The 15,558-nt window shown below is 41.4% G+C and overlaps 1 protein-coding gene across 1 annotated transcript; it reads left to right on the forward strand.

The window, feature by feature from the left end:
• On the forward strand, positions 1-15,302 carry Zfp950l11 (zinc finger protein 950 like 11). Its single transcript, XM_063270052.1, has 3 exons — positions 1-96; positions 11,412-11,472; positions 12,731-15,302. Exons 1-3 carry the CDS (start codon positions 94-96, stop codon positions 14,164-14,166), a joined length of 1,500 nt encoding a protein of 499 aa, XP_063126122.1. The 5' UTR covers positions 1-93; the 3' UTR covers positions 14,167-15,302.
• Positions 15,303-15,558: the final 256 nt, after the last annotated feature.

A 15,558-nucleotide genomic window follows, 5' to 3' on the forward strand; every position in this document is an offset into this window, starting at 1 on the left:
GTTCCGTTTAGTAGCTGAGCGGGCTTGAATGACTCCGTGTGTTGTGCCGTGAGCCCTGCTGCTGGGCGCTCGGACAAGCTCCGAAGTTGCGACATGGTGAGCACAGGGTCACTGCCAACAACGGGGAGCAGCAGGAGGCTGAGCAGCGGGAGCTGGTGCGGTGGGTCTCTCCGGGAACTGGGTGGGAACCGGCGGCCACCTGTGAGGTCCTTTGTGGTCCTAGCCGCTCGCCGGACCAACAGGTAGCCTCTGAATAACTTCACGTGGGGGCTGAGTCTGCAGAGCACTTGGAACAGTGGCTCGTGTGAAGAAATAGCCTTGGCGGGATGCCAAGCTCGGACCCCGCCCCCTAGTTTCTACAAGTTCTTTCCCAGCATTTAACATGAAGGTGTACCATCCGTTTGGAGTTAATTTTGTGGAGATGCTAAAAAGCATCTCATGTTTTGGGTAGCAGTGCACTTTAAGCTGTGATGTAAAAGAGTAGAATTGGCGATTTAAAGGATTTACTAATACTTAGGAGATTAGAATTAGTATTTACTAATACTTCGTTCACACCAAGTAGAATTTACCTGAGGGAGGGCTGCCTGTAAAATACCCCACAGGTAAGCAGTGTGCTAACCAGGCCTGTTAGAGATTAGAATGCTAGGATACACGTTTGTTCACCAGGATGTCTAGAAATACGGTTCCAAGCCATAACAAAGGAAACAACCCTGATTTACAACCAGTCACCAGGCCCATCCTCATGTCAGAGAGCAGGCCTCTAACAAGCTGCTAGATGAGGCCTTACAGGATCACAGTAACAGTAAGGCCCGGTGTGCCCTAAAGGTTCAGTTTTCTTCCTGAGAACAGCATAGTTCTGCCACAAGGCAGGATGATACCTGGTTATAACCATTTGAAAAGGTAAAAAAAAAAAAAAAAAAAAAAAAAAAGAAAACATAAAACCAGACTTTCTTTCCCTGAGGTCCCCACGTACAGAGAATGGCATAGCTCCTTCTGAAACCCAGTAACTATATTTGGCAGAGCAGTAACTCTTGGGCCTAGGCCTTGGGAGCTTTCCCGAAGGCTCTCAGGTATGGAGATAAAACAGAGCTCTTTCTCTAAAACCAAGAATATGCCTAGGAGAGCCTGGGGCCAGAATCTAAGGGAGGGGTTGCATCAGATTCTGAGAACATAGCTCTTCCCAGTGCATGGGGCTGTGGTTATCAGTCCCAAGGCCACTAAAGGCTTGGCCAGGAATGTTCTTGAGATACCCTGACTTCCCCTTGTGTAGCACTATTTGATGGCTTCTGCCTTCAGACCAGAACAGGAGCAACACTTTACTGTGTGCACTGCAGGGTGAAACAGGGTAGGCAATGGCTACATCACAGACTAAAGTTTAAGGGAGTCAGCTGCAGGGGTCACTCACCATTGTGAAGAAGAACCTGATTCAGGCAGGGTGGTGGTTTTGTAAATTCATGGCATGTATTAATTCATGGATATTAGTGAAAACAGACCAGATTGGTGGGTGTACAATTTGAGGAGGTTGTGATGAGCCAATGAATACTGAATTACCAGTGAGGGGACTGTCTTATGGAGATATGGATCTCTATTGACACAGTTAAGTCAGCTCAGAGAGTTGAGACACAGGCCTTTGGTTGTAGCCATTTCATCTACTAGGGAATGGCCTGTTCTTTTTTTGGGGGGGTTCTTTTTTTCGGAGCTGGGGACCGAACCCAGGGCCTTGTGCTTCCTAGGCAAGTGCTCTACCACTGAGCTAAATCCCCAGCCCCGGCCTGTTCTTTTTTACAGTCAGTATAGCTATACGTTCCTTTTTCAGTTATATTTACCTTTTAAGAAGTCAATTGTCGGTATTGCTCTTTAATTTTCATTTTCTTAATGCATCATTGTTCCAATCTCTTGTTTGTTTCTTTTCTCCAATGACTCCAGGTCATTTAGAATTTTATCCCTTTTTCTCAAGTGTTTTATTTGTTTCTACTTAGAGCAATCTCTTCTGTAGCTCAGGCTTGCCTCATGCTATGTAGTTAAGACCTGTTTTGAACACCTAATCCTGCCTCCCCTGTCCAGGGCCTGGAAGACAGTGCTGCAATTCCTCTGGGCTGGGCCCTGACCAATCATTGAGGAGGAAGAGAGACCAGAAAATAAGTGTGTTCCTGACTCCCTGACATTTACAGGAGAATTAGAAATAAAGAGGGACCAGTGTAAAAGAATTGAGTTCATTGTCCACCTTTGAAGCGGTTGTACTCACAGCATGGAAGGGACAGGCCAGGCCAGGAAGGAAGGTGAGAGCTTTCCTGCTGTGAAAGTAGTTGGCATTAGCAGTGGGTAGTCAGATAATCAATTTTAGATGAGCAATAAAAGTCCAAAATGGCCATTTTCTTTTTCTTTTTTTTTAAGGTTTATTTATTTATTTATATGAGTACACTGAGTACATTGTAACTGTCTTCAGACACACCAGAAGAGGGCATCAGATCTCATTACAGATGGTTGTGAGCCACCATGTGGTTGCTGGGAATTGAACTCAGGACCTCTGGAAGAGCAGTCAGTGCTCTTAACCGCTGAGCCATCTCTCCAGCCCCAAAATGGCCATTTTCATAGAGCAGGACAGTCAAGTATCTAAGTAAGGATCTGAACTTATTTCCAGAAACCATATTATTGTAGTTACACTAGTTCACCCAACACAGAAGATCCTGACAAACCGGCATGGCTGTACCTAACAGGAAAGCTATTTTTCCTGTCTGAAGGTGCACAGCCTGAGAGGAAAGGTGTGAGTGTACTTGGTGTGCTCTAGTACACATGTCTAATCGCTGGAGAATATTGGAACATAGAGCCTGGTTCAACTTTTAAAAAAACTTTGAGATTATAATTAAATCATTTCAACTTCTCTTTTCTCTGAATGTTTAACAAATCCGAGTGGACCTGGCTGTCAGGTTCTCCCAAGCATCCCTCAGTCCCTACCTGTCACAGGTATGGCTGGTATATCCGCCCTCTAGTTTAGGGATTGTGTTGCTCTTGTCTCAGCGGCCCTTCCTTAAGTAATTTGATTACCTGGTCTTTTTCATCTATCATTTACCCTCCTGACCTCTTAGCCTGGCTCCCCCTTCCCGTCCACCATCTCCTGACATGGCTGTGGGTCACGTCCACCGTGGACTCTCCCAGATGTCCCTGCCCCTCACTATGCTCTCCCTTTTATCTATAATAAACTTTCCATTCCACTGTACCTAGGGGCAGCCATGTTCTTTCCAATTTTTTTTTTATTTACCTCCCAGTTTCTGTTTCTTGATTTCAAATTCATAGCCACCTTTTGCTTCAGTTGTTACTGTTTGAGTTTGACTGAAGTTTGGGTGCAGCACTTCCCAGCTCTGAAGCAAAGGTTATGGCTGCACTGGACATTGAGTGTGTAATGGGATGTGCACACCAAGGACCCCGTGTCTTCAAAGATGAGCAGGTGACCTGGGAGGGTAGAAGATTCTACTAAAGATTCTGTCTGCCTGTAGGGTGGGGTGGAAGAGCTGTCTGAGTCATTTAATCTCTACTCCTCCAGTAGGGGAGCTGCTACTGCCCTGTGGCCAGGCTAGCAATCAGGAAAGCACCTGTAGGGGTTGGGGATGTAGCTCAGTGGTAGAGCGCTTGCCTAGGAAGCGCAAGGCCCTGGGTTCGGTCCCCAGCTCCGAAAAAAAGAACAAAAAAAAAAAAAAAGGAAAGCACCTGTAGGAGGGACCTTGCAGGTTCTTTCTTATTCTCCTCTGATGCAGTTCATCAGAGAGCTGTGAGGGAGCCCACATGCCATGCCGCACAACAGTGATTGTGGCAGCCATCAGGAAGAACAGGTTGGCTAAGCTATGAGGGTCCAGTCTGATGGGACTGACGTGGACTGTGAACCAGACTGTGGTGCAGTTGGTACATGTGGTGGCCTGGGCAGAGGGCCTTGGCCTCTGAGCCAGCCTGGGTGTGGATTCCCTGTGGGGGAGGAGGCTCTGCAGCTCTGGCCCTAGGAAGCTGTATCACTTATAACATCACTGCCCAGTGTGCACACACAAGCACTGCTTTTGGTGTACAGTGGGAAGACAGATTTCAGAAACCAAAGGTCTGGTTTCTAGAAGTTTTGAACATTGCATTTCACATTTAGATCTGTGTGATAAATTGTATAAATCATTTTGAAACTGGTAGGAAGGAGGTGATGGGGATCATCCTTCAGCAATATTTGATTAAAATCCTTTAACATTTCCACTACCACTGGCTGCAATGAATGGTGTGATTCAGGGAAGTTCAGGGTACGAACTGAGTTTCTGATATGCAGAAGTTTCTCAGGTGTGCATGGCGGTGTGCAGGTGAGCAAGGCAGATCCCACATCATGTGGCATAATCCACGTGTCAGGAAACAGACATTAAATTATCCCTCAACATTGTTTTCTGTGTGGGCTCAGTGTGGCTGGGTTTGGGTGAGATCACAGGAGGCATGGGGAGCTTCACAGACAGAGCAGCTGATCACCTCCATACAGAGAGAGCTTTAGAGCATGGGGCCTTTGTTGAAGAGAGATCAGAAGTAGCTAGAGGGTTGGAAAGTCACAGTTTAGGGGTCACTGAGTTAGTTGAGTGGGAGATGTGAAGTTTGTGTTTATTTAATTTTCACTATTTTGTCAGTTAAGGATTGTGTATTGGAATGCAAAATATTCTCTAACAACAGTAAGTTGGGATTTTCCAGATATCAAAATTGGTTAAAAGCACATTGTACTGTTACAGTTGGTGTAAAATTACACATATTTAATGTGTATATTCTGATACATTTGGGCATAGTACCTATACCCAAGCAACTCCATTGTACAGAGTTCTCATAAAAATGGCAGAGTTGACATGGATCCCAGCAATCTCCGTATATTTTCTATGCAGTAGAAATTAGCATTGAGAAGCGTCAGAATTGTCACGTTCATTGCAGTTGTATTCATAGTGGTGGAAATATGAAAATCACCTCAGTGCTCATTTGTTGAGGACAAGCTAGGTGCCTCAGGAGGACACTGAGCTAAAGGAATGGAGACAATAGCAGTGGTTAAAGAATCATGCACTTGTGGGGTTGGGGATTTAGCTCAGTGGTAGAGCGCTTGCCTAGGAAGCGCAAGGCCCTGGGTTCGGTCCCCAGCTCCGAAAAAAAGAACCAAAAAAAAAAAAAAAAAAAGGATCATGCACTTGTAAAGACGTTCACAGTCAGTGCTATATTGGTGATAAAACTGTATGATCACAGCGTAAGCAGTGTCAACCACTTCTGTCTCCCGTCTGATTTTAATCTTTACTGCACTCTTATTGTCAGATGATGTGAGAGCTGCAGCCATCTTATCTACACTGCACACAGCCATAGACGGAAAGCACGGAATCTGGCTGAGTCAGTCACCTTCAAAGGGTTTTTCTAATGTTCTTTTAGAACGTTATGTGCAGAAGAGAAATGAAATATCAAGCGTAGCAAGGGTTGTTATAGATGAGAAGCAAATGTGCTATTATGGTACACTGTAAAAATGCAGAAAGTGGCTTTACTTGGATGGCATGAGAGCTTTCTGCCAATGAGTCCTGCTAAGTGAGGAAGCAAAAGTGAGGTTAAGAAGCAGATTGGCTGTTTTGTTTGAGTTTAAATACTAATGATAAATTACAGTTGAACAAACATGTAAAAGTCTTAGATAACTGACTCACCTCTTTGTTTTCTCTGGATTAAATAACCAATCTCAGATAGTAATACTTTTATTTTTGCTTTGAAGAATGTTTTAACATTTGTGCACCACTTTGTCTAATGTATTGATTCTGCATAACATCGAATATTTATCTTTATTATTTGAATAGTTATTCTAACATTAGTTTTTCTTGAAATGAAATAAGAGTATTCCTTTAGAATGGGATGAACAGAAAGGTCTGTAATTCCATAGTCCAAATGAGCGAAAGTTAACACAAGAAATTGACTGCTTTTGTTTCCTGCCCGATACGTATTTCATATTGCTGAGAGGAAAATTTCTGATTTCACAGATCTAGAGTGGGCCCAAGAATAAGTTTGTCGTGAACTCCTGTGTTGAAGGTATTTGATCAGATTGTGAACCCCAAGATTGTGTTAATTACTAGGAAAAATGTGTCTAGTTGTGATGTAATTCAACCCATAGCACACACCTTTGATCCCTCTGGCTGGAATACAGACACACCCTTAGTACACAACTGTAAACCCAAGCACTGAAGGTAAAGTTAGTTTTAGAAGGAAGCACCTGTGTTTGAAAGTGATGCCTAATGAATTAGAGAAAGATGTGACAGAATAGGATAAGCCCAGCTCTAGAGAAGACAGGAGAGAGGCAACATAGGAGGAAGGTGCAGAGGGTGAGAGCAGGAGGCAGTTTTACCCGGACAGTTTTACAAAAAAAGGTTAAAGAGAGAACAAGCTAGACACAGGTGAAGATAGAACAAGCCAGGGAATGAGGAGGAGCCCGAAGGTTAAAGCAGAAAACTAGAGTTAGTTTTCAGAGCGATTCAGTCAGAAGTGAAAGAAGTCAGTTTGAATAACGTGGAGAGTTTAGAGCCAGAACAGCCAGCCAGAGTTCAGAAAGAAAGGGTGAGTTTATTTAGGAGTTAAGTCTCAGAGGCTGAAAACATTCTAGACCTAGATAAGATTGCACAGAGCCTAGAAGCTTCCAGGACTAGGCCTAGGTTAGCAGATGAAAAGTAAGCCTCTGAGATTACAGTTACATCAGGCAAATAAAAGATACTTTTACACTCCTGTGTGATGGTCACCCTCCACACAGACAGCGGGAGAACTGTGTCTGTCAGATTCATGCTGTCTCTCCTGTCTTCACTATTTCACTTTTCTTTGTTCATTATTGCTTCCCTTCTTTGCATTTTCTTTTAAGCAATATTGAATTGATGTTTTAATTGAAGACAGATTCTTCTCTCATACAGTATATCCTGACCACTGTTTCCCCTCCTGCCAATCCTCCCAGCTACCTCCCACCTCTCCTATCCTCCTCTCCCCTAGATCCACCCCACATCCCCATTTCCTCTTCAGAGAGCAGCAGACCTCCAAGAGAGGACAGCCAAACAGGACAAAACAAGATAGAAAAAGACAAGGTGAAAGCCTTCATATTGAGACTGGACAAAGCAAACCAATAAGAGAAAAAGAGTCCCAGGATCAAGCAAAAGAGTCAGAGCTGTTCCCACTGTTAGGAGACCACAAAAACACCAAGCTGACAGCCATAGCATCAGCAGAGGACCTGGCACATGGCACAGACCCATGCTGGCCCCATGCTTGCCATTTAAGTCTCTGTAAGGTTCCTGGAAATCCAGACAATGTTACTCATGTGTCCTCTTCATGTCTGGGCCTCAAGTTAAACCAAACGTGGGTTGGCCACTCAAACAAGTTTGTCCCTTCATGCCCCAGCACATCTTGCATGAAGAACCAATTTTCGGTAGAGGGTTTTCGTAGCTGGGTTGGTGTCCAGGTTTCTCTTTCTGTAGCCTTCTCTGTCAAGTACCTTCTCTCCTCCAAGAGACTAGAACGTAGGGTGAAACTTGACCTCACATTCAGTGGGGCTGTGTAGAATTTGTCCTCAGCGATGGGGCCCTGCTGTCAGTTTTCAAAGAGCCAAGTTTTGTCCTAGCATCATCATGAGTTGTTTAGGGATCCTCAAGGGACCACCTTGGCCAACAGCTCAACTGAATGTCACCCATTCTGAACATTGAAGCCCTGCCTGGTGTCAAAGGATGGTCAGTTCAGCCTCTGTATCCTCCATTATGAGTCCTGGTTAGGGTCACCCTCATGGATTCCAGGAAGTTGCCATTACACTGGGTTTCTATACTCCTTAATAACCCCTGATTCCATCTCTTTCTCCCTGTAGTGTGCTCTCTCCCTTCATCCACCCCCTACCCCCACCTGATCCCTCCCACTCCTGTTCCCATCAAACCCCAGGCTACTCACAGAAACTATTCTATTTCCCCTTTAGAGAGAGATCCATGCTTCCCCTCCCCATAGCTCTCCTCTTTACCTAACCTCTCTAGGTTTGTTAGTGTAGCTTGATTAGATTTACCTAATAGATAATATCCACTTATAAGTGAACGCATACCATATCTGTCATTCTGGGTCAGGGTTGTGTCACTTAGGGTGATTTTTGTTTTCTAGTTGTATTCACTTGCCTGTAAATTCATGATGTCATTAAAAAAACAAAACGGGTTGGGGATTTAGCTCAGTGCTAGGCAAACGCAAGGCCCTGGGTTCGGTCCCCAGCTCCTGAAAAAAAAAAAAACAGAAAAAAAAAAGAAAGAAAAGAAAAACACAAAACAAAACAAAAAAACAGTGGAGTGATATGTAAATGTGCCAGATTTTGTTTATCCATTCTTCAATTGAAGAATGTCTAGCTTGTTTCCAGTTTCTGGCTAGTATGACTATGCTATGACCACAGTTGAGCGAGTGTCTTATAGTAGGATGGAGCACCTTTTGGATAGATCCCAAAGAGTGGTATAGCTGGGAATTGAGGTCTAAGTTTCCTGAGGAAGTGTTGATTTCCATAGTGGTTATAGTAGTTTGCACTCCCACAAGCACTGGAGCATTGTTCCCCTTTCTTGTATCCTGGCCAACATGAGCTGCACGTGTATTATTGATCTTAGCCATTCTGACACATGTAGGATGGATTCTCTAAGTATTTTATTGGCATTTCCCTAATGACTAAGATGAAGATTTCTTTAGGTCTTTCTCAGCCATTTGAGAGTCTTCTGTTCAGAATTCTCTGTTTACATATATACCCCACTTTTTAGTTGGATTTTTTTGGTTTAGAACATCTATTTCCTTGAGGTCTTTATATATTTTGCATATTAGGCCTCTATACAATGTGGATTTGGTAAGAAAATAAAAATAAAAAGTAAACCTTAAGCTGCCATTCCTTACGCTGCCTTTGTCCAATTGACTGGCTTTGTGCCACTTCCAATCCTTTTCTGACAAAGAGGAGAAAAGAGTGCACAGAGGAGTATTTAAAAGTCTTACACGTCTATCTTTCTGTCTCCTTTTATCAATGGTGCCATCTATGGTGTGTGATTTTTATTCATTATAATCTTATTATATTATTGTTTCCCTGGGAAACAGACCTTCACCTGTTTTGTGGTTTGTTTTTTGTTTTTGTTTTTTTTTGTTTGTTTGTTTTTTGTTTGTTTGTTTTTGGTTTTGGTTTTGGTTTGGTTTGTTTCTTTTTCTTCTGAACACTTACTATATTGTGTTATGAGTTTCTCGGGTTTTTGATAGTTTGGGGACTTTCTGTGGAGAAACAGTTTCAGTTTCCTCTTCCTGATCCTGAAGGCCTCTCCTCATTCCTTGGCAAATCTGTGCTTTCCAGTTCTTGCCATCACCAATGTTTGGGGCTTTGCTACTGAAGTGATTGATATGGTTAACACATTGAATTTGGGTTTTAAAAAACTTTATCACATATTATTGTCTCTGTGTCCTAATTAGCTTCAGTCATGAACATTTTAGAGCCCACAGTCATCTGAGGGAGCCTCACTTGGGGGCATGGCCCTCATCAAAATGGCTGGCTGCTGTGTCAGTGAGAGACTGTGTGGGGTGATGATTGATGTGGGAAGGCTCTTCCACTGAGGGTGGCAGGATCCCTAAGCAAGTGGGCCTGGGCTGGGTAAGAGAGCTGGCTGCGCGTGAGACAGGGACCAAGCAAGGGGGCAAGGCAGGACACAGTGTTTGTCCATGGTTTTTGCCTTCATTATTGAAGCTTGAGTTTTGATCCTAAGCTCCCAAAATGATGGACTGTGATCTGACAGGACCCAACAAGTGAACCTGTTCATTACCTGAGATGCCTTTGCTGAGAGGATTCAATCACAGCAGCAGCAGAGTAGCGAGCTAGAACAAAAAGACAACAAAAGAAGGTACACAACAAGTGATTTTGTTGCTGGACAGAACCTGGGAATGTTCTCTTTTGGAGGAATGTAGAAAATATCAGGACTTGAGATGGCAAACAGCATAGAAAGCTGTAGTCAGAGCCTAATCAGCTGTTCTTGTAGCACCTGGAAAGTTGGAGCATTGCCAGTAAAGCAGACAGAAGTTCAAGTCATAGGATTTCAGTCAAAGATAGACGCCATGAAAAATTTAGCTAGAGGTCATTTGTGTGGTATTTTGACTCCAAATCTTTCTTATTCTGCCCATGCCGTGGGAAATTAAGGCAGATAGAGTTAAAACATAATGAATCCAACTCAATTCTTAGACTGAATATTGAATATCTTGGATGAGTATTACCAGTGACTCCTTCAGGATTATAGTGAAAAAACAAACAAACAAACAAAAAACAGAAACAAGTGGGCAGAAATAAATGCAAAGTCTGTTTTGTAGAGAAAAAACATGGCAGCCAAAGCTGAAACAGATCCCTAAATTTTCAAAGAGATTATCACCATGAAAGAGAAGGCCCTTGCTCAGGATTGGAAGCCTAAGAAGATGCCTTAAGGGAGCCACTCCCTCCTGCTAAGCCTAGGATCAACCTTTACATTGCTAATATTTTCATCTGTCCGTCTGTAGCTATTTAAACATGGATCCCCTTTTAATAAAATCTCATTAATGTTAGTTTCAACTGGGGCACTTCAGGATTCTGGAAGATAAATACAGAACTGGAATGAATGTACAATTCTTCGAGGGAACTTCAGTAAAAACCTCAGTTCTTTTTTCTTTCTTGTTTGTTTGATTTTTACAGGGGAGATAGGGTCTTGAAATGTACCTCTGTTTGTCCTGGATACACAGGCCAGCATCCAACTCAATGCAATACACCTGCCTCTGCCTCCTGAATGCTAGGATTAAAGGTGGAAACACACACACACTGTCTCTGTCTGTCTGTCTGTGTATCTCTCTGTCTCTGTCTCTGTCTCTGTCTCTCTCAGCATTTCTCCTGCAAGGCTATATATCCTACTCAAAGAGTGAAGCAATGACAGAGGTGAACATCGTTATTCAGTTTACTTCTGAGATGACTTATATTAACACCTCTAGGTCAATAAATAAGTGGAAGAACTAGCAGAATTATATGAATATATTGTAATGAAGTATACGTTTACAGTGTTGTTGGGTCTATGGTTTCTGTTATACACATGTATGGGATGTTTTAGAGTGCAGTAACCTATGATGATGTGCATGTAAGCTTCACTCGAGAAGAATGGGCTTTGCTGGATCCTTCACAGAAGAATCTCTACAAAGATGTGATGGTGGAGACCTACAGCAACCTCACTGCTATAGGTAAGACACTGCGTTTTCTTTCGGTTTTTCAGATAAGAGAACAAATGTTTGTTACTGCGTTCCTCTGTAATTTCAATTGAGAACGAGGAAGAATGAGGTGAATAAGTCAGGTTCAGTGAAGATAGTAAGTTACATTTTCCCAATTTACAACAATAATTCATACCTTTTCTGGTACTGTATTTTAGGCTATAACTGGGAAGACCATAATATTGAAGAACATTGTCAAAGTTCTAGAAGACATGCAAGGTAATTTTCATGTGTAAGTTGGTATAAATATGCTTCTGAAGAATTTTTAATGTGTCCTGGACATTTTAAAGGAAAACAGCAGTATATGTAACACTTCTTTAAGTATGTTGATGATTATTAAATTCTCAAAAATCCATGAACCTCAGTGTCAGGTGTCTGATTTGTGTTTGCAAGGCATTCCTCTGAGAAAAAAGGAAATAATGCCTCATCAGAAATTACCATTTACTAGCCACATTGCAACTGCCCTGTAGACCTGACAAACTATTTAGACTCATAATACTCACATATTTTTTTTTTTTGGTTCTTTTTTTCGGAGCTGGGGACCCAACCCAGGGCCTTGCGCTTCCTAGGCAAGCGCTGTACCACTGAGCTAAATCCCCAACCCCATAATACTCACATATTGCAAAACATAAACATTGAACAGGTGCATATGTCCAAAACCCTCTAGTAAGGAAATATTCCATCCTAAAGTTGGTGTTGCTCATATACCTGTAGTAACACTGCTAAGGTTAGTGAGAGGGGCAGTTTATGAGAGTCAAGAATGTTGTTAGGGAGAAACCTTAATCCCCATACCGTATGTCTTTGATGAAGAAAATGTCAAACTGTGTGAATGCAATGTGGAAATCTTCATTTCTTATCCTTCTTTTAATAAGTATATCATGCCTCCCACTGGATGCAAGCCATGTGAGCACAGGGCTATTGAAAGAAGCAGTGTACCTCTCTCTCTCCCAGAACTATTAGAAGATATTCCCCATTTGAGTAGACTTCCTCAGTCTGATACAAGCTAATAATTAGTTTTCCATTTTCAATGGGAATATATCCACAAACTGGCACTGAAGAAAATTCCTGAGTACTAGGAATGTGGAAAATTTTCTCTGGCCAGTTTCCATTGTAAATTCTATATGCAAATGTAGTGTATTTTGCACTATAGGATAATAAGAAATTTATGAATGCACTCTGTGTGGTAAACCCCTGAGTTCTTTCAGTTCTCTTCAGATATGTGAAAGACCTCATAGAGAAAAAGGACACTACAGATATGAGCCATGTAATAAACACTCTTACCATTACAGGTGTCTTCAAAGAAGCAAAGCAACCCATAATGAGGGGGGAACCATGAGTGTAAACAGAGTGATAAAACCTTAAGATCTGATTCCTCTTCACAACTAGGCTGAATTGTAGAATTAATTTCTATAGATAAAAAGATTCATCAGTATAATGAATGTGGTAAAGCTTTGACATGTTCCAATTATCTTTGCAGGCATGAAAGAAGTACTACTGGAGAGAAACCCTGTAAAGGTATTCAATATGGTGAATCCTTTTTACACAGCAGTCTCCAAATACATAAAAGAACACGTACTAGAGAGAAACCCTACAAATGTAATCGATGTGACAAAGCCTTTTCACATCACAGTTATCTCCAAATACATAAAAGAGCACATACTGGAGAGAAGCCCTATGAATGTAATCAATGTGATAAAGCCTATTCTCGATACAGTTATCTCCAAATACATAAAAGAACACATACTGGAGAGAAACCCTATGAATGTAAGCAGTGTACTAAAGCCTTTGCATGCCATGGTCAGCTTCGAAGGCATGAAAGAATTCATACTGGAGAGAAACCTTACAAATGCAATCAATGTGATAAAGCCTTTTCACGACAGAGTCATCTCCAAATACATAAAAGAACACATACTGGAGAAAAACCCTATGAATGTCATCAATGTGGTAAAGCCTTTGTATGTTCTAGTCATCTCCAAATCCATAAAAGAACACATACTGGAGAGAGACCCTATGAATGTAATCAATGTGGTAAAGCCTTTTTATGTCACAGTAGTCTCCGAATACATAAAAGAATACATACTGGAGAGAAGCCCTATGAATGTAATCAGTGTGGTAAAGCCTTTGCATCTATCAGTAGTCTTCAATACCATAAAAGAACACATAGTGGAGAGAAGCCTTATAAATGTAATCAATGTGGTAATTCCTATTCACAACCATGTATTCTTAAAAGCCATAAAAGAACACATAGTGGACAGAAACCCTATAAATGTAATCAGTGTGATAAAGCCTTTGCATGTCATAGTAGTCTTCAAAGTCATGAAAGAACACATACTGGAGAGAAACTTTATGAATGTAAGCAATGTGGTAAAGCCTTTACATATCATGGCGGACTTCAAATTCATGAAAGAACACATACTGGAGAGAAGCCGTATGGATGTAATCAGTGTGATAAAGCCTTTGCATGTCACAGTAGTCTTCAAAACCATAAAAGAACACATACTGGAGAGAAACCCTATCAATGTAATCAATGTGGTAAAGCCTTTGCATATCATAATTATCTTCGAATACATAAGAGAACACATACAGGAGAGAAACCCTATGAATGTAGTCAATGTGGTAAAGCCTTTTCATGTCATAGTACTCTTCAAAATCATAAAAGAACACATACTGGAGAAAAACCCTATGAATGTAATCAATGTGGTAAAGCCTTTGCATGCTTCAGTAATCTTCAAAACCATAAAAGAACACATACAGGAGAGAAACCGTATGAATGTAATCAATGTGGTAAAGCCTTTGCCTGTCACAATGCTCTTCAAAACCATAAAAGAACACATACTGGAGAAAAACCCTATGAATGTGATCAATGTGGTAAATTCTATTCAAATCTACATAATCTCAGAATACATAAAATAACACATACTGGAGAGAAACCCTATGAATGTGATCAATGTGGTAAAGCCTTTGCATATCATGGTTATCTTCAAATCCATAAAAGAACACATACTGGGGAGAAACCCTATGAATGTAATCAGTGTGGTAAAGCCTTTGCATATCATAGTAATTTCCGAAACCATAAAAGAAGACATACTGGAGAAAAGCCCTATGAATGTAATCAATGTGGTAAAGCCTTTGCCTGTCACAATAGTCTTCAAAACCATAAAAGAACACATACTGGAGAAAAACCCTATGAATGTGATCAATGTGGTAAAGCCTTTGCATATCATAATTATCTTCAGATACATAAAAAAAAGCATACTGGAGAAAAGCCCTATAAATGTAATCAATGTAGTAAAGCCTTTGCATGTTATAGTACTCTTCAAAACCATAAAAGAATGCATACTGGAGAGAAACCCTATGAATGTAGTCAATGTGGTAAAGCCTTTTCACAACCTATTAATCTCCAAAAGCATAAAAGAAAGCATACTGGAGAAACCTTGGAAATATAATGAATGTGATAAATCCTTTTCACAATACCATAGTCTCCAAATACATGAAAAGAATGTGCTGGAGAGAAGAAGCCTTATGAATGTAATCAGTGTGGTAAATCCCTTTCATGTCCAACTTCAAAGGCAGGAAATAATTCATACAGTAAAGAGACCCAAAGGTATCTCCAAAGATATAAAAGAACACATACTGGAGAGAAAACCCTGTGAATGCAATCAGAATGGTAAAGTCATTTCAGATCAGTACTTTCCAAATTCATAGACGAATATATGCTGGAGAGAAACCCTGTGAATGTTACCACTGAAGTCAAGCCTTTTCATTACCAAGTAATCTCCAAATATATAAAAGAACTCATGTATGTAACCTATGTGGTGATGCCTTTGCCAGTCACAGTGATCTTCAACGGTGGTGGTTTGGATATGCTTGACCAATGGGAAAGTGGCACTACTAGAAGATGTGGCCTTATTTGAGGAGTTGTGTCACTGTGGGGTTGGGCTTTATGGCTCTTCCAGCACTGGACACTGCCATGCTTCCCTCCTTGATGATAATGGACTGAACCTTTGAATTTGTGAGGCATCCGCAATTAAATGTTGTCTTTTATAAGAGTTGCCTTGGTTGTGGTGTCTTTTCACAGCAATAAACCCCAAATTCAGACTGAAGGCATGAAAGAAATCACACTGGAGAGAAGCCCTATGAGTGTATTGAATATGATAAGACCTTTGCACATTTCTGTAGTCCTCATAATGAAAGTATTCTTATGGAAGGGAAACTCCTATGAATGGAAGCCTTTGCCCTTCACAGTTATCTCCAAATGCAGAAAAGAATGCAGACTGAAGAAACCTTATGAATGTACTCAATATG

The sequence above is a fragment of the Rattus norvegicus genome, chromosome 10 (assembly GCF_036323735.1).
Source record: "Rattus norvegicus strain BN/NHsdMcwi chromosome 10, GRCr8, whole genome shotgun sequence".
NCBI lineage: Eukaryota > Metazoa > Chordata > Mammalia > Rodentia > Muridae > Rattus > Rattus norvegicus.

Coding starts and splice junctions, on each gene's coding strand:
- Zfp950l11 (XM_063270052.1), top strand. Junction 11,473..12,730: donor AGTTCTAGAAGACATGCAAG/GTAATTTTCATG, acceptor TTATCTTTGCAG/GCATGAAAGAAGTACTACTG.